Below are 27,318 nucleotides of genomic sequence, written 5' to 3' on the forward strand. Positions count from 1 at the left end.
GCAAGGCTATGCAGGTTGTAGTATTTTAAGGTGTTGGAAAACAAGCTGCGCGCACGCGCAATCTTGACTTGTTAAAAAAACAAACAACTTAAACTCAAATAAATATAAGTTGGTATGTGGTATCTAAGTATGCAGGTAGAGTGTTCAATAAGAAACATCTGCATCTGCCTATTAATTTTGAAGTTTTGGAAGTTTATTTTACCGAACAGTAGATCATGTTCGGCCTAATGAGTAGCTGATGGTCGATTGTTGTTTAGAAAAGATGATGAGTTAAAAAAGCTATGAATATTTTTGCAGCAATTTGACAATAAACTACTCATGTCATTGAAACCTGCCAAGTATGGTGTGCGTATTAGCACTCGATAAAGGACAATGATTTATAGTAGTTTCATACGTGAATATCTGTAATCGCTTGGAACATTGATTTGATGATAAGTATTCGAATAGTTGGCCAAGACCAAGGCCACGAGAGGCGGTATTCGGGCGAATGAATACGGTATGGGGGAGTTCGCAAATATCCAGACGCACTGAACTACGAATATTCGGCTCCATTGTAAATAGTGCCTCTACGATGGATGTATGAAAGCGAAACATGGCTGGTCTCTAACACCATTACACAGAGGCTGCAATCCTTCATCAACAAATCAAACACAGAAAGTGGCGATGGATAGGTCACACACTGCGAAAACCACCAGATAGCATCACGAGAACGGCACTGGACTGGAACCCGCATGGGAGCAGAAGTCGCGGTCGACCAAAAAACACTTGGAGAAGGTCGATGCTGCGCGAACTAGAAGATGCCGACATCTCATGGGACGGTGCAAAAACAACAGCGCAGATTCGTGTACGACGGAAGAGTCTTGTCGAGGCCCTATGCTCCCGAGAGGAGTGAACAAGGAGAAAAACAAAATGCGAATAGTTGGAGAAGTATTTTCAATACACGTAGCGTTGCTGTTCAATACACGTAGCCTGTAGCTTGTTAAAGTTCGGGTAGGCTAACTCAGTGTTTACCGTGGATTTTCTTACGTATTGACGACTGTGTGGGGAGATCAAATCCCTACGAACTCATCAAAATAGCTAAACTAGAGTTGGATAGATCCAGTCGATTGCGAAGAATCTCGTATAGTTTTTCAAGCTTATGCTTGGTTACGGTGATAGATTTTTGCGTAAAGAAGAAAAACGAAATTACGAAACTAGGGACATGCTCAAAGGCAACTATTTCAAGCAGCCGTCACAACTAAATTATTAGACAGTTCCGGTAGACAGGTTTAAGTATACATTAGGACCTATCCACATCATACGCAGTTGGAAAGCAACAGACGTATCTTGTGATACTACCTGGACCAACTCCAAAGTTAACCGCCTAGCATAAAGAAATAATAGAAGAATGTTCTTCAAAAGCAGGGAGGTATGTAGTAGAAAGGTTGTTTGCAAATTGTAAGCTACATTTCTATTTGGTTTCAGTCCATAAGAGCATTGAAGGAAACGAGATAGTCGATGATATAGCGAAAAACGGGGTCTCTCTACCCTCGTACTATACGTTTTTCTATTCTCGGTCTCTATTTTCAACGAAATACCAAAGCCAATACGAATATTATATTACTACAACGCACTAGACGACAACATGATCAGAAAATTCAGGATAAGATGGGAGAGACTGCCCATTAACAGGAATGCTAAGCGAGCGTGTAGGCGTTATCGAAATTGAACGGTATGGCCCTTGAGTAAAGCTAATATCCTTTTACAAGACTGAATGTGAACAGACGCAGACCGTATAATATGCACATTATAACAATTTACCAAATCGCGAACGAACCGTGATAGGTACTGTGGTGTGAAGCAGCCGAACTGAATGAAGATTTTAATTCTCATTTCAAAAAAAAGCACGCCCTCTTCACAGGTTTATATCTATTCATGTCGGATGTCAATTCTGGTTTCAATAAACGTAAACGTATACATATATTCGGAAGGTCCAGTTGAGGCTAAGCATATTTTTGTTAAGACTCCCCTCGGGAGCACAGGGCCTCGACAAAACTCAGTTTTGCGTTTGTTGCGTTAATCTATTTTGCTTTTTGGCAGCATAGGTAGGATTAGTCTGCTACTACCAGTCCTAAATAGTGGAAATGCCCACCTGTCGTTGCTTAGGAACAACTAATTCTAATTGTTCAGAGCGCCATCTGTGTTTCACATTTTTGTGTCAGAAGGATCACACAACAGATGGTTGAGGACTTCGCTAAATTTTGGTGTGCCTGCGCTATTTTCGCTCTCTTCCTCTTGCTGGCGCCTCTGATTAAATGTGCAACTGTGTTTTTTTCTTTGTTTTAGCAGCCAAAATTCAAGTAATGCGCTGACGTTTGTGCGGGAGTAAGGATTGGAAGGACAATATTTTTGTGGTTAAGGAATGGAATTTTTTTTTAGGAACTAGGAAAGCAGGAACTAGGTGCGAGGGCCGTGCTTTACGTGTTTCTTTGTAATGAGCCTCATTAAATAATAAAGGCCTCTGTTGCTGAGTGGTTCTCGGTTGGTCACGTGTTGGGGTACTGAAAACCAGAAACATTAAATTATGGAAGAAGGTGTTCTAAAGCGGTTGCCACTCGGCTTGCAATGATAAACCTCTGGCTGCCATGAGAAAAATACCAATCATTAGGCTGTATTTAATTCTTCTTCTCAGAAAATTTTCATCCACGAACTTTTCAGCCGGTTTATGTTAGACAATAAGCTATAATTTTAATAAAAAACAATTATCATCCACAAAAGAGGAGTATCAAAACGGGTCAAACGGTTGATGTGCAATAGTTAGTGCATTAGCCCCGAAATTACTCGAGAACTATTTGGATGATCCTATTTTGGATTAACCTCATTAGATGCCTTAGTGGCAGATCTATCATATGAGGGCTACACCATATATGTTTTACACGCTTCTGATTCGATTATTTATACCATGCGCTAGTGCTCAAGCATTTCATTACAAAATTGTGTAAGCTAATAGATTTAAAATTTTAGTTTATCTACTTCTGCGCCCATTATCGTAATTTAAGCTTAACATATTAACTTCCAGAACGATGACACAATGTGTTTAAGTTTTATGTGGACGTTTTGAAAACATTACTGCTTACATATGACGGTTCGGCTGACGGTCAATCCAAAAAAAAGATATACGACTAGCGGAAGTAGACTCTTAATTTATGGGCTTATTGGGCCAACAGCTGGGAGCTGGGAGAGATAAAGTCACGTGTTCGAGATTCAGAAATTCGTTTAAACATAAAATTTCACACTCATTTGAATTACGAATGAATTTTATTTCACCATAATATTGAAGATCTCAATGAAATGAAGTTGGAAGGTTAATTGGAATTGATAAGCGCATATGAAGAGTTATAATCAAATAAATTTTAGGTCGTTTGAAGTTCACAGGATGCTACTAAATTGTAATAAAAGAACATATGAATTAAAAAAATGTATTTAAAGTTTTATATGATTCGTTCATTTTGAATGGTTTAAATTCCAAAACTTTGCTACATTAATAACAATTTAAGATACTGCCAGAATATACTGATATGTGAAGATGTGCTTCGTGGTAAATTAACTTAAGCCAACTAGGGCACGGCGTAGACCGGGTGCTGGGGAATTGGATTCGTTCGATGCTGGCCCAAAGAATCGTTACAGTGCGAGCAAAGGAAGATCTGCTGGTGTCATACGGGTTTAATAGAGGTTGCCTCCCAGGCGGTGTGCTGCCTCCATTGCTCTGGTGCATGGTGATCGATCCTATGCTCACCTTCTTAAGCGATTCGGGAGTCTACGCACAAGCATATGAGGACGACGTTGCCTGCTTGGTAATAGGCCCGTCGCTTATGAACATCCGAGGGAAAGTGCAGAAAACTCTGTATATGATTGACACTTGGTGCTGTGCGAATGGGCTATCGGCAAACCCCACCAAGACTGGTATTGTCCTCCTCACCAGAAGGAGGAAGTTTGATGGACTCGTGCTACCTAAGCTAAAAGGAGTCACAATACAGCTATCCAAAGAAATTAAATTTCTTGAAGTAATTCTCGATAGTAAACTCCACTGACAGCCTTCTGTGGCCATCTGTTGCACCGGAGCGACTACTTCAGGCCCGGCATTAAATGCTCGGTTAGTCTACCACCACGTGATGTTTTCATCCAAAGAGATGCCTTGAAGGCCATCTGCAGGCTGAAACCCAATGGGAGTTCGTACGGCCCCTGTCCGGCATTGGACAACAGAGTAGGCATGGACATCGATTCAACGATCCTCGCCATGCCGGTTGACTCCATTCCATCCAGAGCCCTCCTTGACAAGAGATACAGTGTGGTGCTGTCTGAAAATGAGCCCGGCAAACACTGTTTTCGCATTTTCACGGATGGCTTAAGGACCGACCACAGCTCCGTCTTTGGGATCTACGTGGAATCCAGCGGGACAAAACCGCACTTTGCTCTTGGAATGCATGCATCTGTGTTTCAGGCGGAGGTGTATACTGTTCAAGAAGCGATGGACTTTGTTGTGGAAAACAGATTGATAGGCAGATCTGTATGTGTCTGTAGCGACAACAAAGCTGCGCTCATGACCTTAGACGGCCCCTCAACCACTGCAAGTCACGGTTAGCGAAGGCGTTACTCTGGCTCACAAGTGAGCTTGGCAGCCTGAGAGAGGCTGTAGAAGGACAAAACTGATCGGAGGTCACAGCCTTCAAAATGTTTAAGCCACGAATTTTCTTTCCGTTAATTTTGTTTTCTTTAATTTTCATGATTTTGGAAAAAAGAACAGTAACAGAGCAGAACAAAGCACCTTCTCATTAGAAACTTGAGAGAGGTTTTGTGTCCTTATAGGAAGGCTTATATTTTCATAAGCAAAATGAGTTTAAAAGTTATAAAACAAAATTGCCTTTTTTAATCTATTTTATTAAACATCATTTTTACCTTAGACCTAATAACAGTTCCGCACAATCACACTCAAATAATAAGTGCCGACTTAAGCCACAGGGGCGACTGGCAAATGAGCACCTTGTGGTTGGAAACCATTCTCATCAGCGACGTAGTTGACAGTGTAGGTCTGACCATCATCAGCGACGAAGGAGTAAGAGCCATGGGCAACAATGTGTTCATCCTCAGCACCAGGGTTAACCAAATGACCATCTTCTTGCTTGGCTGTGCCATCGCTGGTCTTCAGGCTGTAATATAAAAATGAACAGTTAGCGGAGTTTTAGCAAAGTAATTCTCAAATTTAGTGCGTTTTGGTGGATGAAAAAAGGTACATTTTAAGTCAGGACTGTGGCTAAATTGATAAGGTGATAACTTACGAGTAGCTGTATTGCTCTGGTTCGACATCAGATTTCAATTCCAGGATCTCCACTTCAGGGGCAGCTGGGGCAGCATAAGCCAAAGCGAAGAGAGCGACGAAAACGATAACGAATTTCATTTTGATTATTTTTTGTTTGCTGGTTGTGCAGTCTACGGAATCAGGCTACTGTGTGTTGCAAACGACGTATCGATTTTATGCTTTTATACTAAATTCGGTGTCAAATTGTGTTTGTGGAATTCTTGAAAACTACTAAACTAATAAATGAATTTCATTAATTAGTAAACTTGATTTGTTTGTGCGTTCTGTGCTTATTTGTTAATCAGCTAGAAGAACCATTGTAATTTTTTTTATTTTGTAAATATATTCATGGTATTTAGTATGGTTGAATAGAATTATTCGCTGAAGTTTAGTTGAAGCTTTTAAAATATGAGGAACTATTTTGATTTTGATATAAATATGAGTATTAAGTATAGGAGAAGGGCATAAATGGGCTGGTAAACAATAAAGATATTAAGGCTTAGAATTCATGAAACTTATGCTAGTTCAAATACAAGCACATTTTTGTAGTTCATAAGAATACATACATACACATGTAGTTTCGGGTATTTCAATTTTTTATTATTATTGCTTCTTATCTCTGGTTCAACTTCGTGAAAAAGTATAAATTGTAGGTATTATTGCAAATGGTTCAAATTGATGGTTTGAGCTTTGCGCTAGACAGGAAATGTTTGTACAAAGTTAAACCGGAGGCTTTGTAGATGAATAGCAAAATGGTGCTGTTATTTTGGACTGTAGTTATTTAAACATTTTTGAGGCGAATATTTGTGTAAAAATAATTTTAGTACGGAACCCGTCGTTTTCAAGGAATTCAAACTTTGCAATAAAATATCTCGAAATGCAATAAAATATCCCGCTAGATCGATTTTAACAGTTTTGCATCATTAATTAATCATTCCTTCCAAAGGGTTTATACACAGTGATATTTTTCTTAAGCCTTCCAAAACATTTTTTGTTTGACTTCTAACGCCTACGATTAGTAAAAAAAAAGATAAGATGATTTTGTTTTCCTCAGATCTACATGAATCAGAAAATTTCATTCTTACTGTATATAAAAGTAAGCCGAAAGGATGACTGTGCTAATTTCTTTATGCCATTTGCGCTTTTTTGTTAGCTTCATTTATCGATTTACACATGAAAATATGGAATATTATATGATAAAGGCAGAGTCTTTCAAGTTCGAGTATATTTTTTAGCAGCGTTTTGATAGAATAGTAGATGATGTATAATTTAGTGAAATAAGTTCGGTTTCGCTGAAGAATCGTGTAAAGAACAAAAATGCACTACGAAAATTGTTGATTTGTGAAAACCATTAGGGCTAAACTTTGCCTCCACCGTTTTATCCTAAAATTGTAAGGCAAGGTTTTATCAAAGTAATTAGATATTAACTTTTTGAAGTACCTCATATTGCTTGTAGTTTTGAAGGCACCCATAGATCGATCCATTTTTTGATTTCTTCATATAAATGAAATGCTGATCAGCCATAGCATATACCATAGATCGAAACATACATAGCTAGCGATGGCTATTATTTTGCAGATTAAATTTGTAACCATTTTTTGTTAATACCTAAACGTTTGAAATTGAAAAAAGTCATATTTCATAGGTATCTACCTGGTATGTATGTGCATGTGATAGTTGGAAGGAGCAATGGAGAGCACGACAGGTGAGATAAGATCTTCTATTTCAGTGTTTCTATGTAAGTTATCTATATGTATCGAGGATATTTTTTCACGCCTTTCTTGATTTGAATGGTTCATAATATAATACATCAATCAACATAATTCTCACACTTATATTTCTAACAAGCAGGTAGTTTTTGGTTAATTTAGCTACGTGGGGGGAGCATCATCTTGCTGAAGTTTGTTTTATTCCACAATAATAATGTGCTTCAGCTTCTGCAGTGTCAACGATAAAAATAAAGCCTTCGTACCTGTGCTGTGGACACGCAGCATCGTACGCCATAATGCTTGCTGGATGATACGAGTATTTTTAATTTTCTAATCGCATTATAAGTGTCCTTGCATCAACTAAGAATTTCAATTTAATTTTTCAGATTCAACGCCGCATAGTTAGTTGAAGTTTTAACAAATTAATAACCTTTATGTTCACAATTAGGCCGCATATAAGGGATAAAGTAGAACGGATCCTGAAGCTATGGAAATGTAGAAACCGTATAAATGTTGTATAAGTGATAGTAAGGACGTTTTTTGCCCATTCCTCCTGCTTTTATAGCTTTTTTAAAGTGCAACAGGCTATTCTCAGAATTAGGAATCCCATCACAGCAGGTTCCTTTGACAATGCTTACGCAGAAAGGCAAGAAAGGAAGAGTTTCTATACAACAAAATATGACTATATAATATGACTATTTTAATAGTGATACAAAATAAGGTGATGCCTTTTCAACAACCATCTTCAATCCAGTTTTGCATTATCCTATTAAAGACTTCGCAAGATCGAGGCATTTATTTTCCAAGTCAGATTGTAGTATAGATGGACGATAAAGCCAATATTTTTGAGAAGAAAAATTATGAAGTTGGTTTGTCCCGTATTTCCACTGGGTCAATATGCACGAGTTGTGTTGTTGCTTTTCATGTAAATCCGCATTTAAACGAATGTTTTTTTTTCAACTCATATACAAAAGAATACGGCTAATAGTACGAATAATTATAGTAAAATCAATGAATAATTATTTTTTTTTTTTGAACATTCGCAAGCAGCCAACACAATACGCAGCCAATAGCAGTTTTGTTTAAAAGTTGTGGCAAAGGTACTTCAGCTAATACATCGGAAGCAATAAATGGGGGAGGTAGTAACTCATTTGTATACATTGAAAGTGCAACTTAGCTAGAGAAAAAATCATTGTTCATCATTAACAACAGAACGCAACGTATTACATTTTCTCAGACTAAGATCATAAAACAATGCAAGCGTACACTTAGCTGACGCACAATTACCGGTTGAAGAATTTGCCTCAGCTGTAGAATTTACCGTAAGCTCGTTTACCCCACCTTTTTTTGTGCGTTACAACTTTTGTCATGTTCCAATTTTCTCATATTCTCTTCGAAGTGACTTCAAAGCTTACTTTATATCATTTTCTTGAAGGTTTTATACTTTTATATGATACTTTTGAAATGCCAAAAGTGGATAAACAAAACGAAAGTCCTCTGTACGATACTTGTTAAACTTCCAGAAAAGTTGAAAAGTGAACAAATTATGACAGCTTTTATTCTCAAAACAAGATCGGCATATTTTTGCCATAAGTAATGTGGGTTTTGAAGTTTGCACTTTGAACACACCAGAAGGTAAGCACATAAGAGGCAGCCCCTCGGCTAGTAATATCAAACCCCCGAGTGTATTTTTGCCATGAAAAAGCTCCTAATATAAAACCAGCTGCTGTTCGGAGTCGGTATAAAACTTTAGGTCCTTCCACATCTCAAATAGGAGGAGGAGTTCGGCCAAGCATCCAACAAAGTTTTTAAGCATCAATTATTATTATCTTTTTTCTTTTAATTTGTTCAGCTCGCAACACAGTATTTCTCTGCTGCACCGATATCTAATGCTCACGAGAAAGCATTAATAAGGTATATTAATGTTTCAACAATTAGCCTGGAAATTTCCGCAAAATAGAACATATTATTTTATAGAAAATGGCGCTTAATGGACTGAAATTCTCTACAAAATGGAAAAATTACCCTGTAGGTATAATGTACAACTTATGGTAAAGGAGGTGATGTAATGATATCTTTCATATTTCATTTTTAAAGCTATTGTATGCATTTGACCCCTTCTTTAGATGAATCAGCATACGAAATCACAATATACCTACGAGGGGGCTCAACGTATTTTCAGTATTACCGGGGTAAACTAAAATAAATTTATTTATGTTAATAAATTGGTACCGTCATTAATAAACTGTTACAATAAAATACTAGTTATTCAGTAGTTCTCAGTGAAAGAACATTGTACTCAAAGAAAAGAACAACGGTTGCTGGTTGTATTCATGGCAATGCTCCGGCTCTTTCAGCGCGTCCCTTCCTCTTCCTCGTCTAGACAACTTCTGCAGAAGTCATTTATTTGCACACCGATTCTCTGGGCGTGCCTACCGATTAGGCAGTGCTCGTAATAACTGGAATCAGTTTGCTAAGATTATGCTTATTTCTTCTTAGTAGAAGTTCCGCGCGTTTAACATTGAGAGTCGGCCACATCAGTCGGGCGATTTTGCAAGTTGCTTCATTCGCTACTCTTACAATTTGCTCGCGGATACGTAGTCTATATGTTTGCAAGGGTATACCTATGTATATCATTGTCTATGTACTCATCAGTCAATTTGGTACTGATTTTCGCTAGTTCATCGGCTCTGCAGTTCCCCCCAATGTCACAATGGCCAGGAACCCATGTTATCATTAGGTGAAATGACTCGGCCATCTCGTTAAGGGATTCGCGGCATTTCATGGCTACCTTGAAGGTTGTCGACTGTTTTGTGACGGATTTTATAGCCGCCTGGCGAAAAAGTGAAAATGTAGATATCATCTTCAGGTATCGCATCACACCGTACCAGTGTCACGGCTTTCATTAATGCCATCAGTTCAGCCTGAAAGACACACAGAATATAAGTACATCTCCGCCCACCTTGTCATCGAGCTTTGAGCCATCTGTGTATACATGGATGGACTCGCCCTATCTTACCACGCCTCGTTCACACTCTTCCCTCGAAGGTAGGCAAGTATAGACGAGACTGTATAGTCCACCTGTTCGGGAAACCCCAGCGTGCCATCCAGGATTTTACCATGACCATAGTCTGTATTTGACCACTTACTTAAAGTGCTCAGCCTTATTGCAGCACTGCGCGGAATGTACTGTGCCTGAGGTCTACCGGAAGGGAGTTTAATATCAGATGTAGTGCTTTTGATGGTATGGTTGACATTGCACCGGTTATAAGGCTTTGGATCCTGTCAACTCTTTTAATGTTCACGCCCTTCTCCAGGGCATTCCACCATATTGCAATACCGTAGTAGAGAATTGGTCTTATTACTGCTGTGTGCAACCAGTGCATCATTCTGGGTTTCAAACCCTATTTTTCCCCAATGAGCCTTCCGCCGGAGTATAGCGCCGTCGTAGCTTTGCGTACTCCATCTGCGACTGTGACTCCCAATTGAGCTTCCTATCCAGTACAAGTCCTAGCTATTTAGCGTTTTCTGTTACCTTAAGGAGTTTTCCCCCTATTTGTTGAAGAGCACGTGTTTTATGTTTCTGCTAAACAGTATCAGTTCTGTTTATTCGGGATTTACTTCTAGTCCTCAACTTTTGCACCATAGAGATAGTCTGTTGAGAGCTCTTTGTTGAAGATAACACAGTGTTGGAAGGTGTTTGCCAGAGATTGCTATTACAATATCATCGGCATATGAAATTATCCTACCTCCCATTTTTTCCAGTTCCTGAAGGAGATTATTGACGGTCAGGTTCCACAGAAGTGGAGAAATTACCCCACCCTGAGGTGTACGTATACACTAAACGATTGCCATTTATGTTAAGGGTTAGCCCATTGCGTGCAATTTGTTACCTAAAAACCCATTTTTTTCATAAAGTAGTTCACATTCAAACAATACCGAGTAAGCACTAAATGTATGTCGGTTTGTATACTGAGTATGAAACTTCCATTACACCGAACTTCAATTTAATATCTTTGATTTAAGAAAATCACGCACTTTACTAATTTTTGTCTGTATCAGTAACTAATACATTTAATTTTATTTCAATTTAAAATTTAAACAATTTTCATTATTTCAAACAACTTAAGCGACTGGGGCAACGGGCAAGTGAGCGCCTTGAGGTTGGAAACCGTTCTCGTCAGCAACATAGTTGACGGTGAATTTCTCGCCAGTCTTTTCATCCACCCACGAGAAGCTACCGTGGACAACGATAGCTTCGTGATCAGTGCCAACATCCTTCAGTTGTCCAGCTTCCTCCTTCTTGGTACCATCGCTGGTCTCCAAATTGTATACGTAGCTTTCAGGTCCAACATCAGAGTCCAATTTGACGATTTCAGCATCAGGATTGGGGCGAGCGAAGGCAACGGCCAAAAGGCAGGCGAAGATGATGGCGGATTTCATTTTGCTATGTGAGGGTTGTTATTCTGTTGGCGTCAGAAACTTAATGGATGTCAATGCAGATGTTGCACGCGCTTTTATATCCGATCTAGAAATATGCAATGTGGTTTTCGTTTTGACTTTTTTCAAATCATGACTTAATAGTTTCCGAGCAAACCAGGCATTCGTCTTTAAAAATTTCAATTATCAAAATCATACATGCATTTTATTACTGCAAAAAAAAAAAATTAAAAACCAAATTGCTGAAATGAAGCTAATTATTTATGCATAATTTCTAGTTTAGAGCTAAGTGTATACATAGGTATGTTTATTATGCAAGCGGCGGCTGTTTTGCATTAAAGTCACAGCTACATTTCTTTGATATTTGCAATCTTTTTCAATATCATTTTAGTTGCGATTTTGCTTCTTGATTATAAATAGAGGATATGAAATGCAAGTCTAAATCAACATAAGATTTTGGGTTTTGCATGACTTCAGATTTTCTTAAATTGCTTTTGCTTTCGCTCTTCTATGCACATAAAAACATATAGCACATTAACATATATGAAATTTCAGACAACGTTCAGTTGCTAATTAGAAGACAAGTTCTAGGTGGCCACTTTAGCTCATCACAAATTGTCTATGTATGACATGTATGTAAATTTTGCTTACCAGCTTAATTGCCATCAAGTTTTTGACATTTCATTAACTAACACTTATAAAATTTTTCTATTCTTCTGTGCTGACTTTCGCCAATGCTGTTGAATAATTTATTAGTTAGGTATAAAATAAAATAAAAAATACTTTCATTGGCGTACACACAAGCGTAAAAAGTTATTTAGTTGCTTTAACCGCAACTGGTTAAATTTCAGTATATTCTCTTATGTTTGTGATTTCTGAGTGTTGATACCGGAATACCGGGACATACAAAACTATCATCATTATCATCATTAGAACGACAGTCTTGTGCAGACCATTGGCTCTCCACCTCTATGGATCCTCTATTATTCCTTTCAGTTTGTGATCCTCATTTTTCGCAGGTCGGCTGTGACCTCATCAACCCACCATTTATTTGGTCTATTTCGACCCCTCCGTCCACTTGGCTGTCTATTGAACCCTAAATTGGCAGTTATCCATTTTAGCATTCTGTACATCTTTCCCAGCCCTCTGATTTGTTGACTTTTTATAAAACGTATTGCGTTTCCTTTATGTATCAATGTGTCAACCTCGTGAGTGCATCTTACCCGATATGTCCCGTATTCCATTTCACTTCCTTAAGCCTGCGATCATTGCCTTGAAATGTTTGGCCTTATCTTAGCGATCATCATATAATGGTCAGAGTCGCAGTTTGCGCCTCTAAACGATATGTCATCAGAGGTTGCGTGTCTTTTATCGCGCAGAGCCTTCCGCAGGCGAGTGCCTTACACTCGCTAATACCGGTGCAAATCTTCTTTGCATTTAAATCTCCGAGTTAAATTTTTATGTTATATTTACATGATTTTGACTTTATATCTTCAAGTTTTGCATAGAGAGTGTCTTTTGCAATATCGTTTGAAGCATGGCTATAATTGCTATATTTTAAAATTTTGCTTTGAGCCTGATGGGGCAGAGTCTTTTACTAATTGGCTCGAATGCCATTATACTTTCTAAAAATCGAAAGTTTGTGGTTCATATGATTTAAAATATATTATATAGAATAGAAAAACATAAGAGTTCAGTCTTCTTAATGCGAACTGCTGTCTGCTGATGAAAATAAGATTTGGTAAGTAAAAGTTGTGAAATTGTAGAACGTTGTTGTATCGAATTGTTACTCCTTCACATTAAAATTTTTTTTGTATATCGGGAAAGGAAAACTAATTTTTAAACTGGTCGCAAATTTATTTTAAAAAATTTTCTAATTAAAAGCCTTTCTTATGATTAAATATAAAAAAAAAGTAAAAAATGCTAAAATAACGGGATTCCGGGATTGCGGGACTCCGGGCTGCGGCATCTCCGGTATATAAATATGCATATATGTATGTTTTAACACCTATTTCAGATTTCATAATTTAATACTTATTTCAAGACGACCGGTTTATTCTTGTATTTGAATTTCACAGATTTTTATGTTTAAATATTTATACATGGAATTATTTTAAAGCCGGTTATACAACTAAATATGAAACAATAGCGCAGACTCACTTTCTTCATTTTTTGAAGATTTTAGTTTAATGCAAAATATTTCATATGAACTAGTCTTGCTGCAGTATTTTTTAGATTCACTTTGGAAAAGCTTAACTACTACTTTTTGGCCTAAAATCTAAAAATTTAGAGGTTTTCTAAAATGTATACCTACATATGTATATACATACATACATGCACATGCATGTTCAAATACACATAAGTTTTATCTAGCCTTTTTTATTTCTTCTTCTTTTTCACTGCTGCTCGTTCAGCAACTTATAATAGTAAAAAGGTGCCAGTTTCTTTTTTCTCGCAAGCTGGCGCTAATTAGGAACACCAACCCCCTTGGAGTACTTTCAGGAATGGGAGCTTCTGCGGCATGCATGGGAGCGGGCATGATGAGTTACTTATCAAGAGTTAATTTTGTTTGTTGAGAGAGGACTTTACTGCAAAATTGGTTACTAAGTCTAAAATAGCACTTTTTGGCAAGAGTTATTCTTCCTGGGCTTTACAGCTGACAGTGTTGGCTTTGTAAATTTCTAAGTACTCTATTGATTTAAAATTAGAGCCACCAATATTGATAACCAAAGAATTAAGTAAATTATAAAAATATATAATTAATATGTAAATTTACTATAGGGCAAATTTTAATATACTCAACTCCCCCCAAAAAGATGTCATGGTGCTATATATGTATGACCAACAAATATTGCGATTAGAAGCCTTACCTGACGGCTTTGGGAAATAAGTCTTGTACCTGGAATTTTGAACATTAGTTTTAAGTATTCATTGGATAATTTTTGTTTTGAATCTTATTTTATTTTTGTATCTTTTGTATTCTTTAGTATTTAGTCTTTAGTTAGGTAGTTATGGCTGACGAAATATTTGCATGTGATAAATGCAACAAGTGGCCGTTAAAGAAGAATGTGATAAAAATACATAAAAAATAAATTTGCATGAGTATTGTCTTATTATCTAGATCGGATATAAAAGCGCGTGCAACATCTGCATTGACACCCATTAAGTTTCTGACGCCAACAGAATAACAACCCTCACATAGCAAAATGAAAGCCGCCATCATCTTCGCCTGCCTTTTGGCCGTTGCCTTCGCTCGCCCCAATCCCGATGCTGAAATCGTCAAATTGGACTCTGATGTTGGACCTGAAAGCTACGTATACAATTTGGAGACCAGCGATGGTACCAAGAAGGAGGAAGCTGGACAACTGAAGGATGTTGGCACTGATCACGAAGCTATCGTTGTCCACGGTAGCTTCTCGTGGGTGGATGAAAAGACTGGCGAGAAATTCACCGTCAACTATGTTGCTGACGAGAACGGTTTCCAACCTCAAGGCGCTCACTTGCCCGTTGCCCCAGTCGCTTAAGTTGTTTGAAATAATGAAAATTGTTTAAATTTTAAATTGGAATAAAATTAAATGTATTAGTTACTGATACAGACAAAAATTAATACAGTAAAGTGTGTGATTTTCTTAAATCAAAGATATTAAATTGAAGTTCGGTGTAATGGAAGTTTCATACTCAGTATACAAACCGACATACATTTAGTGCTTACTCGGTATTGTTTGAATGTGAACTACTTTATGACAAAAATGGGTTTTTAGGTAACAAATTGCACGCAATGGGCTAACCCTTAACATAAATGGCAATCGTTTAGTGTATACGTACTCCTCAGGGTGGGGTAATTTCTCCACTTCTGTGAAACCTGACCGTCAATAATCTCCTTCAGGAACTGGAAGAAATGGGAGGTAGGATTATTTCATATGCTGTGTAATCTTCAACAAAGAGCTCTCAACAGACTATCACTATGGTGCAAAAGTCGAAGACTAGAAGTAAATCTGGCAAAAACGGAATTGATACTGTTCACCAGAAACACAAAATACCTGCTCTTCAACAAATACTCTTAGGGGGGAAACCCCTTAAGGTTACAGAAAACGCTAAATAGCTAGGACTTGTACTGGATAGGAAGCTAAATTGGGGGCTCACACTCGCAGATGGAGTACGCAAAGCTACGACGGCGCTATACTCCGGCGGAAGGCTCATTGGAAAAAAATGGAGTTCGAAACCCAGAACGATACACTGGTTGTACACAGCAATAATTAGACCAACTCCCTACTACGGTATTGCAATATGAGGGAATGCCCTGGAGAAGGGCGTGAACATTAAAAGAGTTGACAGGATCCAAAGACTTATAACCTGTGCAATGTCAATCATACCATCAAAAGCACTATATTTGATATTAAACTTCCTTCCGGTATACCTCAGGCAAAGTACATTGCGCGCAGTGCAGCAATAAGGCTGAGCACTTTAAGTAAGTAGTCAAATACATACTACGGTCACGGTAAAATCCTGGATGGCACGCTGGGGCTTCCCGAATAGGTGGACTATACAGCCCCGCCTATACTTGCCACCACAACGTTCGTGGCCCTCCTACCCTCAAGGGAAGAGTGGGAACGAGACGTGGTAAGACAGGGCGAGTCCATCCATGTATATACAGATGGCTCAAAGCTCGACCACAGGGTGGGCGGAGGTGTACACATATATTCCGTGTGTCTTTCAGGATGAACTGATGGCAATAATGAAAGCCGTGACACTGGTACGGTGTGAAGCGATACCAGAAGATGATATCTACATTTTCACTTTCTCACCAGGCGGCTATAAAATCCCTCACAAAACAGTCGACAACCTTCAAGGTAGCCATGAAATGCCGCGAATCTCTTAACGAGATGGCTGAGTCATTTCACCTAATGATAACATGGGTTCCTAGCCATTGTGACATTGAGAAGAACTGCAGAGCCGATGAACTAGCGAAAATCGGTACCAAATTGACTGATGAGTACAAAGACAATGATATAGGTATACCCTTGCAAACATGTAGACTACGTACCCGCGAGGAAATTGTAAGAATAGCGAATGAAGCAACTTGCAAAATCGCCCGACAGATGTGGCCGACTCTCAACGCTAAACGCACGGAACTTCTACTAAGAAGAGATAAGCAAAGTCTTAACACACTGATTTCAATTATTACGGGCACTGCCTAATCGGAAGGCACGCCCAGAGAATGGGTGTGCAAACACATGATTTCTGCAGAAGTTGTCTAGACGAGGAAGAGGAAGGGACGATCCCGCACCTTTTGTGTCACTGTTCTGCTCTATCCAGACGTAGACTCGCCATTTTGGGCGGACATTTCTTTAATGAATTACAATAGAAGATCTCGGCTGTGTCGAAATTAAGGATCTAACGAAAATTTCGAAAAGTACACGTTGGTTTCAGGAGGGATAAGGGCTAGTTCCCCACGCGGCATCACAATGGGCCATGAGCCTGAGTGTGTCCTACAGTGGACAATCGTTTCAACCAAACCTAACCTACCCTAGTGGATACGTATATGTACTTATTTGGATAGAGTGAGAGAGATAACGTCTCTCTAACTAACAATTTACAACAAAATCCATATTTTTTTCACAATAACAAGGTCCCGCCAACTTCATATGGTAACGGAAGCCAAGAAATAATATATGACATACACCTTTTTAAAGTTTACATCTGATTCGTTTTTAAGGGGCCCAAAAGTATTGCTAGGATAATTTCTTTGAATATTAACCCTCAACTCCTTGACATATAATATCATATGAGAAGTGGCTTAAAATGTACATAACCACAAATATTATTGTTATTAAAATATTATATTTTTATTTCACTTTAAGTACGGTACAAAGGTTTTGCATTTCATTTAAAAAATATTTTAGAAACTTCAATATCTTATTTGATCTCTTATTGTTTGGCCGCTTCAGGGATCTGCAAGGAAAATTTTGTAAATGAGCTAGAATGACTAATCATTTAAATATTTACACTTTGTTTGGGAGTGTGAATGGTTTTGACAGCTCTACGTTATTGTGCCCACAAAATATGATCCAAAGCATTGTGGAACATCAAAACTATTGTGAATTGAAAATAAGTTACGATCCGTTTACATTCGTTGGGTCGATTGCGATTCAGCTTATACGATTTGCGAATGATGTAATTTTCTTTGCTATGGTTGTGATAGCGGCACGTATGTGATGATTCAACTCCAGCTTTCTCGTTCTCTTTTTTAAGATAGTATGGATGCAATGCTTGTTTGCACTAACACGTTCGAAAATACATTAATTGTTTTGACATTTCGGAGCTGTTTGAGAAATGTTTACAACAATTAATTTTTTTTTAAATAAATAATTATTTTTTATTATCAGGACAACTAATATCCGTTCAAAACCATCCGACTGTCATACTACAATTTCAATCAAATTAAGTGCCCCGGTAATAAGGATTAACGCTGCCGTCTGCCAATGCTATTCTGACCAGCTAATTTTAACAAGTAGCTCCTGACATTTTTATCAGTTTTCTAGCATTACGCAAAGGCTAACAAAGTTATAACAGCTGACTGCCAGGTTTAAACTATACACCGAATGAGATAAAGTCTCCCATTCAAGCTATTAGCTCATATGACATGTCGTTTAAAGATGTACGTATGAGATCTGGCATCATGCTGAATAAATACAACCCCCTTTCCAACTACTGCTTAACCGCTTATAATATTATATATTGATTGATTGATTCGATCTGGTCAGCTGCTGTCAGTAAAACTACGCATTGAGAATAGTTCATAATGGATCAAATGTTTTTTAAAGCGATCAAATGTACAGTCTGTCTAATAGAAGCGTGAACGGCAAAATTCAAGTTGAAAGTTCCGTTATAAAAAAAAAATAAATGCTGCTAAATATACCTATGCTTTTCGCAAAATGCTTTGAACAATTTCTTAGATTTGAAAGAAATTTTGAGAGAAATTTGAAAGGCGTGCGCTAGTTTTACAAAATGAGTTCCGCCTATGAAAAATAATTTGAATTCTTATGTAAAAAAGGCCCTAAAAAGTCGCGTGCTTTAGCAGCAAAATATTATATTTGAAAAAGTCGAAGACGTTCATAAATAAATGGGTGAAGGGCATAACTAAGTTAGAAACATTGCCAACTTCTCCGGACAAACCTAAAAAGATAACCTTTTCAAAGCAAGACCAGTGATTTATTCGTGACAAAGCCGAACTTATCATTCCGAGAAGCTGAATCAGTTGAAGAAGGTAAAAGGAAAGGGGCTTTAATGCATCAAAAGCCACGATTTGGACTTTTACGTGCAGAAAACCTCAAATTTCGGAGTACATTACAAAACCGCTGCTCTCATTATCAGACATTGAAAACATGACTTACATGGGCTAAGGAGAGTTCAGAACGGAATTGGGTAAACGTAACATGCACGGAGGAATCTTTCTTTTGGGCGAATAGTTGCATACGTACTGCTGATGATCGAACTGTTAAGCATCCAGTTAAGGTTCATATTTGGGGCTGTTTCTCCGAAAAATTATTTGGGCGTTTATTTGTGTTTACCGCCAATTTGTATGCAGTTTTGAAGAATAAAATTTATCAAAACGCATTATTACCGTCGGGTGCCAAAATGTTTCAATAAGTTAAGCTTGGTAAAACGCTGGCTTGCATTTTGGAACTTCTCGGGCTGGTGGACTATACACTTCTGCCTATACTTGCCATTACAACGTTCACGACCATTCTACCCTCAAGAGAAGAGTGGGAACGAGATGAAGTAAGACAGGACAAGTCCATCCATGTACACAGATGGCTGAATGCTTGATGGCAGAGTGGGCGGAGCTGTATATTCTGAACATCTAGGGATCTCCCGACTACTGTAGTGTCCTTAAGGCTGAACTGAAAGCAATGGCAATAATGAATGCCATGACACTGGTGCAGTATAATGCATTACCGGAAGATGATATCTAAATTTTCACTTTTTTGCCAGGCGACTATAAAGTCTTTTACAAACTAGCCGACAACCTCCAAGGTAGCTATGACATGCCGTACATCTTTTAACGAGATGGCTGAGTCATTTCACCTAATGATAACATGGGTTCCTGGCCATTGTGACATTGAGGAGAACTGCAGAGCCAATGAACTAGCAAAAATCGGTACCAAATTGATCTATGAGTACATAGGCAATGACATAGGGATTCAAATACAAACATGTAAGCTACTTATCCTTGAGTAAATTGTAAGAGCAGCCAATGAAAGAGGCGTAATGAAATGCTAAGCAAACAGAATCTCTGCTAAGCCAAAATCAACACAGTCTTAGCACACCGATTTTGTCTAGATGAAGAAGAAGAAGGGGCGATCTCGCAACTTCGGAGACATTGTCCTGTTCTATGCAGACATGGGTTTACTATTCTATATAGACAATTTTTTAATGAATTAAAAGATCTCTTACCCTATATTTTCCGATACCCAAATCGTTGACGACAGAACTGCCGTTGCGCTACCCGACCATGACGGGGCAAGAATAGAGATAACGCGGCTAAAGAACAACAAAGCCGCGGGCGTCGACGGACTGCCGGCTGAGCTATTCAAACATGGCGGCGAGGAGCTGGTAAGGTGCATGCATCAGCTTCTATGCAAAATATGGACGCCTGAAGGCATACCTGCCGATTGGAGTTTAAGTGTGCTCTGCCCAATCCCTAAGAAGGGTGATCCTGTAATCTGTGCCAATTATCGCGGGATTAGTCTTCTAAATACCGCCTATAAGGTTCCAGCGAGCGTTTTGTGTGAAAGGCTGAAACCCACCATCAACCAACTGAAGGGACGTCATCAATGTGGCTTTAGACCTGGAAAATCCACCATAAAACAAATATTCACAATACGCTAAATCTTGGAAAATACCCATGAAAGGAAAATCGACATCAACCATCTTTTCGTTGATTTCAAAGTTGCATTCGACAGTACGAAAAGGAGTTACCTGTATACCGCGATGTCTGAATTTGGTATCCCCGCGAACTAATTTGGCTATGCAAGATGAGGTTGCTCAATACAACCAGCGCCGTTAGAATTGGGAAGGACCTTTCCGAGCCGTTTGATACCAAACGAGGTTTCAGATAGGGTGACTCGCTGTCGTGTGACTTTTTTAACCTGATGTAGGATGGTCCGAGCCGAGGAACTTAATCTTTCAGGCACAATTTCTTATAACAGTGTACAATTGTTGGCGTATGCCGATGATATTGACATCATCGGCCTTAACAACCGCGCTTTTAGTTCTGCCTTCTCCACACTGGATAAAGAGGCAAAGCAAATGGGTGTAGTAGTGAGCGAGAACAAAACGGCATCAAACAAACAGTCGGCGCATTCGCGTTTCGACACCCACGTCTCTGTTGACAATTATGATTTCGAGGTTGTAAAAGACTTCGTTTATTTAGGAACCAGCATTAACACCTATAACAATGTCAGCCTTGAAATTCTCTTTTGACAAAAAGTGCTATATTGGACTAAGTAGGCATATGAGTAGTAAAGTCGTTTATAAGGCTCTCATCATGCGCGTCTTAACGTATGGCACAGAAGCGTGGACGATTACAAGATCCGATGAAGCGACACTTGGAGTGCTTGAGAAAGATTCTGCGCAAGATTTTTGGTACTTTGCACGTTGGCAATGGTACGAGGAGCTGTATGAGCTTTACGACAATATAGACATAGCGCAGCGAATAAAGATCCAGTGGCTACGTTGGCTGGGTCATGGCGTCCGATGGATACAAACGCTCGGGCTCTGAAAGTACTCGATGTGGTACCAGCTGGTGGTAGCAGAGGAAGAGAAAGGTCTCATCTGCGTGGGAAAGATCAGGTGGAGAAGGACTTGTCTTCACTTGGTGTGTCCAACTGACGCCGGTTAACACAAATCGCGTAAGCGATTATTGCGCCAATTAAGAAGGAGGATAATCTCAGAAATGCAGAAATGCAGAAATCAGGGATATCCTTCAAATTTTTAAAAACATAGCCCTTAAAAGGCTCGGCTTCAACTATCCTACCTCGGCACAAATTCGCTAATTTACATTTGAGCTGCTCTATGTTTAAAATATCTTTTAATAGCCAAATTTTTACCAAATTGTTTATGAGCGCTCTGCCTAACGACTTAATGGCTGTTCTACTGAATGAATAATCAAATAACTTTGTCTGTCTGCACCGATTAGTCCAATTAGAAACTGTAAATTTGGAAAACTACCAGCAAAATTACCATAATGCTTCCGATCGATTAACGACCCTTGTCAATAAATATTTCTTTTGAGAGCTTGTCGTCGACGTCATTACATTTGATTTCACAGTTCCCACACACTCATACCCATACAGCTCTGTTCTTTGCTGCTAGACTGAAGTGTATAATAGTACGCTTTAGAAACCTTGGACGTACATACCCAATAGGAGAGGACCCTTGATGGCGTGCAGGTACGTGTCCTTCCAACTTTAATCGAGTTTTCCTTAGGGAGGGCTATGAGTTTCTTAAATCTCTTTTGTTTTTAGCCCCATTATTTGGTGCCAGCTAATCTATTTTAGTCTTAGCTCTTCATTCTTAAGATTTTCCTTAACGGTGTGTTGTCCAAGGGGCAAGGACGGGTTCGGGTTCTATTGGTAACGGGGCCGCAGCCGCTTTTGCCAATATGTTCACTACTTCGTTCTCAGTTATACGTCTGTCTCTTGGGACCTGTATGAGCTGGATGCATACACATCCTCTTGGAAGATGCTTAGATGAAAGTTTATGCCAGCGGACATCGAGATTTCCAGCGCCTTAGCGTGAAATGTGTCGGTTCATTTGCCCATTGTGATCTATATATCTCATGAAAAATTACAATATGAAAAATTTAAAACGGATATACTTGTACTTATGTATACCACGAAAGTTCTTATATATACAAAAATAGTGAAAATTAATATTTATGCAAAAATTAAAATCCAATTGCAGTTGGATTTTAAGATTATTTCCTGTGGGCTGAAAGCACCACAGCTGCTTGATTGCATCAGCTTTTTTTACAGCATAAGTACATTCACATATTTGCCAGTGCTTGCACAGTGCCCCTAGCTTAAAGAAAAATAACTTTTCCTATCATTCCAAAAGTTCACGTGCGGTATTTCTTATGCCGGAAAGTAAATAATGCATTAAGTTAATACCTTATCCGGCTAATACGCAAATTCAGCTTAGTAGTTTTTAAAGTTAATTAATCTAATAAAATACTTCAATATGAAACCGGTATATTATGACAATTATTCTACATATATTTTCGACGTTGATATTGATTTAATTTGTGAATATTTATATGCAAATTCTATGACGGCAACGAGCTTCAGTGACAAGCGAAAATCCGCGCAGTCGTTATCAATAAGCCAGAAAAAATTAAAAATAGAGAAATACTGACAATATATATGTGTACATATCTATGCAGCTATGTATGTACATAAAACTATGCAAATCCATCTTGAAATAGCATTAGTTGTGATAGTAGTACCAAATTCAAGCTTTTTTGCTTTTATTTCTGACAGCGTAAACCAGATTAAACTGAGTCTATAGAAATACAAGCATGCATCGGAAATGATATAAAATAACACAGAGCAAAGGCAAAATTAACCACAAATTTGACAACCTCTCTTGTAGCAACATATCTAATCACCAAACAAACTAATCAACATGAAAGCCGCCATCATCTTCGCCTGCCTTTTGGCCGTTGCCTTCGCTCGCCCCGATGCTGAAATTGTCCGATTGGACTCTGATGTTGGACCTGAAAGCTACGTATACAATTTGGAGACCAGCGATGGTACCAAGAAGGAGGAAGCTGGACAACTGAAGGATGTTGGCACTGATCACGAAGCTATCGTTGTCCACGGTAGCTACTCGTGGGTGGATGAGAAGACTGGCGAGAAATTCACCGTCAACTATGTTGCTGACGAGAACGGTTTCCAACCTCAAGGCGCTCACTTGCCCGTTGCTCCAGTCGCTTAAGTAAATTAATTTGTTAATTCAAGTTAAAGTTTGTTAATGTAATGTTTTATTAGAGAAAGTAAATTAATTGCAGTGTTTGAAGTTTGAAAACTTTTGTAATTCTATTTTTAAATAAATTATTTAAATTTATAATTATAAATAATTTAAAGGATAAGAGGTTTTACCTATTGTAGTTATATTTGCGGGGGAGTGTAACATTGGATACATTTACATCCTAGCAAGTCACTTTTTTTCTTCTTGATAGTCGTTGTATGTTGATTAATTTGTAGTGGCAGCGTCAATTCCTTAGTTTTGAGATTGGCTATTGTGAGCTCATAATATTTGTTATGACTCTGGAAGGGTTGCTACTGAGCTTCATAAAATACCTTTTAAGAGAGTTTTCTTAGAGTTTCTAACATGTATTGGCAGCACGAGAAAACTAGGACAGATCGAATTTATGGGAAGTGACTGAAACGGAAAGGAACAATATTTTGTCCTTTCCAAAAAAAAACAAAAATGATATAAAAGTTCGATTATACACATATGACGTCGGAGATTTGTCGAAAAGTCATGAAGACCAGGTATTTTTAGAGGAAAAGAAGAAAAAGAGAAGCGGAAAAGGTCTTAGAAGCTGCCAAAAGAGGAAATTCGAAAGAAGTTTGATTCGCATCTCCTTTCAAAACCGTTCTGGTTTTTTAAAGAAATTCGTAAAGGAAGGTGAACAAATTACTACAAACCCCATAAGCTCAAAGAAATTTTCCAAACCCTAGTTTCGGTTACAATGGGTAAAAAAGCAACAAAGTAGGATTAATTGTGAATGATGAAATTTATTTTCTCATATACAAGAGAACAATGGGTAATCCACTAAACGGAGACAAACTGAAGCTTGAATAAAATTAAAAATGGCCAGGAAATAATTTCGCCTAGAATCCATCGAAACTTCGTGCCATTTTTTCAAAAGTCCAAGTGATCAGATTTAGCCAATGGTTTGGGCTTCTTCTCATTTGCTGCACTGCAAACAGTAAAAGTGAAGATAAAAAAAGATAAAGGAACTGTGAAAATGTCGATGGGAATGCAAAAGAATCGGTATGCCTTTCATTGCGGATTTCGCTCTATCTTCAAGTCGGCTAAAAATATTATATATCATGAGCACCAGTCAGCGTATGGAGAGATTGAAGTATGATTGGGAACCGATTGGAATGGTTACGAATATTCCAAACTGAATGATTTCTTATTTGAGAACGTTTCCCGTGAAGGCCGCCCATTGTCTTTAAATTATTTGATGACTCTGATAGAGTCCAAAATTTAAAAGTCCGTGTGTTTCAATACAGGAAAAGCAATTTTAATATATGCACAAAAAGAGACCAAAGGCGCTTTCAGCAAAATGTATTATTAGAAAAATTATGAATTGGAAGTCCAGGACCTTAAACCAAATTGTAACTCTTTACAAATTATGATTTTGGGCAGCCCAGAGCTCTTCTAATGCATGAAACAGAAGCTTACGGAAAAGGTAACGATGCTAATTTTTTTTATGAGAACAATAAATATTGTACTGAGAACTGATTCCAATAAAAATTTGTTAGAAAATCCGAAAAAAGACGAGTTGTGGTGCCAATTTTTGCACCACGAACAAAACTTTGCGCTGTCAGGGACGGAAGAAATTCGGCCACCAGTATATTCCGTGGACCTAGGGCCGTGCCATATAAGATTAAAGTGCTTTCTGTTACCCTGACTTAGACCTTTTTTCACATTTATATTTATAGACTGGCTGAGTATGGGAATGAAATTAATTTTTATCTACTTCGCACAGGATGCTGTAGATATTTTTACACAACACAGCGTGAGATTTGTGTATGTGTAAATATACTTGTGTGTGGGTATACTTTGCAAAAAGTGCGAAATTAAAAGAAGAACTTAAAATAACTGACACTACAAGAAAGTCTATTTTTGGCAAACCCACATGGCGTCAAGCAAAAACCTGATTGGTCGAATTAGTGAATGCGTGTTTAAAAATTAAAATAAAATCAAGCTAAACTGGAACTATAAGAAGATTATATTATACGGATATGAGATAATAGTTTAAATTCAAGGCAGGAAGTACTAGTTGACAAACTTGAAACACTTAAAGTAGTATAAAATAGCACAAGGCTTTGAACGAGTTATGCACTGAATCAACATCGTGCATCGTAAAAGCACATAAGCAGAAAGCACAAGGAAAGCATCATCATGAAATCGATTATACTATTCCTTTGTTTGCTGGTTTTTGTTTTTGGGCAAACACACTTCGATGGGCAATCTGCTAACTTAGATTTGGGACCAGGATTTAGTGAGCATGGCCCTACGGATGATGGATACGCTGCCGCAGATTATCTCTTACTACCACCACTTGAAGAAGCTGGAGCGGGATTTATTGATTGACTTGCTTAAAATACAATAAAGAAAAAAAAAACCTTTAGAAATAGTTTTTATTGAATTATAATAAGCGTTTTATATATAAAAGTTGGTTGTGAAACACCACAAAGCCCATGGCATGTTTCCAAACAATTGTTGTATTTCGTTTATTAAGTGTAGGTGTATGACAATTTTTTTTTCATAACAGAATAGAATAGAATCGGTATATACAATATGGTATGTGCTTATAATGGCATATATATATTTTTTATTTTTATTTTATTTATTGAAGTAAAAATTAGTCCACAATAACAAATTGTCTTACAGACTAGCACAGATGTTTTAACAAATAACATAATAATAATATTAATCCTTAAGAAAAAATATAACAAAACTTAATAAATCGAATTATTTATAGGCATGTTTAAATAGTTTTATGAAAGGGTGTTTAAAGTCAATCTCAATAGATTTTTAGCTTAGGTTAAGAAATTTGTTTGTCTAAGACAAGACACTCGGTGGCCCTAAGGCTCTTTGTGATACCTGTATTTGATTTTCATCCACTAACTTCTTCTTCTCAATTCATGCGATAACCGCTTACGCGATTTTGGCCGAGTTTAACAGAGTAATTGGACACACCAAGTGAAGAAAAGTCCTTCTCCACCTGATCTTTCCAACCCAGATGAGGCCTTCCTCTTCCTCTACTGCCACCAGCTGATACCGCATGGAACACTTTCAGAGCCGGAGCGTTTGTATCCCAGCCAACGTAGCCTCTGGATTTTTATTCCCTGCGCTATGTCTATGTCGTCGTAAAGCTCATACATCTCATCGTTCCATCTCCGGCGATATTCACCGTTTCCAACGCGCGAAGGTCCAAAAATCTTACGCAGAATCTTTCTCCGATGATGTCGATGTCCTTCCCAATTCTGATGGCGGTGCTGGTGTTGAGTAACGTTACCTTGGATGGCCCTATTAGTTTTGCGGGGATACCAAATTCAGACTATGGTCTACCTTCCAGGTCTAAAGACACACTGATCAGGTCTAATCAGTTGGTTGATGGTGGGCTTCAGCCTTTCACACAATACGCTCGCTCGAACCTTAAAGGCGATATTTAGAAGACTAATCCCGCGGCCGCCGTAGCCGAATGGGTTGGTGCTTGATTACCATTCGGAATTCACAGAGAGAACGTCCTATAGGTTCGAATCTCGGCAAGCAAAATTAATAAAAACATTTTTCTAATAGCGGTCGCCCCTCGGCAGGCAATGGCAAACCTCCTAGTGTATTTCTGCCATGAAAAAGCTCCTCATAAAAATATCTGCCGTTCGGAGTCGGCTTGAAACTGTAGGTCCCTCCATTTGTGGAACAACATCAAGACGCACACCATAAATAGGAGGAGGAGCTCGGCCAAAAACCTAACAGAAGTGTACGCGCCAATTATTTATTTATTTATTATTTATTATTTACAGG

General features: G+C 38.2%; 4 protein-coding genes across 4 annotated transcripts; 2 read left to right on the top strand and 2 right to left on the bottom strand.

The window, feature by feature from the left end:
• Nucleotides 1–4,963: 4,963 nt before the first annotated feature.
• LOC129242409 (larval cuticle protein 65Ag1-like) lies at nucleotides 4,964–5,434 on the bottom strand. The gene is made up of 2 exons (XM_054879036.1): nucleotides 5,316–5,434; nucleotides 4,964–5,186 (listed from the first exon to the last, which is right to left on the bottom strand). Exons 1-2 carry the CDS (start codon nucleotides 5,432–5,434, stop codon nucleotides 4,988–4,990), a joined length of 318 nt encoding a protein of 105 aa, XP_054735011.1. The 3' UTR covers nucleotides 4,964–4,987.
• A 5,498-nt stretch (nucleotides 5,435–10,932) lies between these two features.
• Nucleotides 10,933–11,487, bottom strand: LOC129241764 (larval cuticle protein 65Ab1-like). The gene has a single exon (XM_054878266.1). The coding sequence runs from the start codon at nucleotides 11,485–11,487 to the stop codon at nucleotides 11,170–11,172; it is 318 nt and encodes a 105-aa protein (XP_054734241.1). The 3' UTR covers nucleotides 10,933–11,169.
• A 3,173-nt stretch (nucleotides 11,488–14,660) lies between these two features.
• Nucleotides 14,661–15,062, top strand: LOC129241704 (larval cuticle protein 65Ab1-like). Its single transcript, XM_054878176.1, has one exon. It carries the CDS (start codon nucleotides 14,691–14,693, stop codon nucleotides 15,006–15,008), a length of 318 nt encoding a protein of 105 aa, XP_054734151.1. The 5' UTR covers nucleotides 14,661–14,690; the 3' UTR covers nucleotides 15,009–15,062.
• An 8,069-nt stretch (nucleotides 15,063–23,131) lies between these two features.
• On the top strand, nucleotides 23,132–23,548 carry LOC129241663 (larval cuticle protein 65Ab1-like). The gene has a single exon (XM_054878119.1). It carries the CDS (start codon nucleotides 23,173–23,175, stop codon nucleotides 23,482–23,484), a length of 312 nt encoding a protein of 103 aa, XP_054734094.1. The 5' UTR covers nucleotides 23,132–23,172; the 3' UTR covers nucleotides 23,485–23,548.
• The last annotated feature ends 3,770 nt before the right edge of the window (nucleotides 23,549–27,318 follow it).

This window comes from Anastrepha obliqua, chromosome 3, assembly GCF_027943255.1.
Source record: "Anastrepha obliqua isolate idAnaObli1 chromosome 3, idAnaObli1_1.0, whole genome shotgun sequence".
Lineage (NCBI taxonomy): Eukaryota > Metazoa > Arthropoda > Insecta > Diptera > Tephritidae > Anastrepha > Anastrepha obliqua.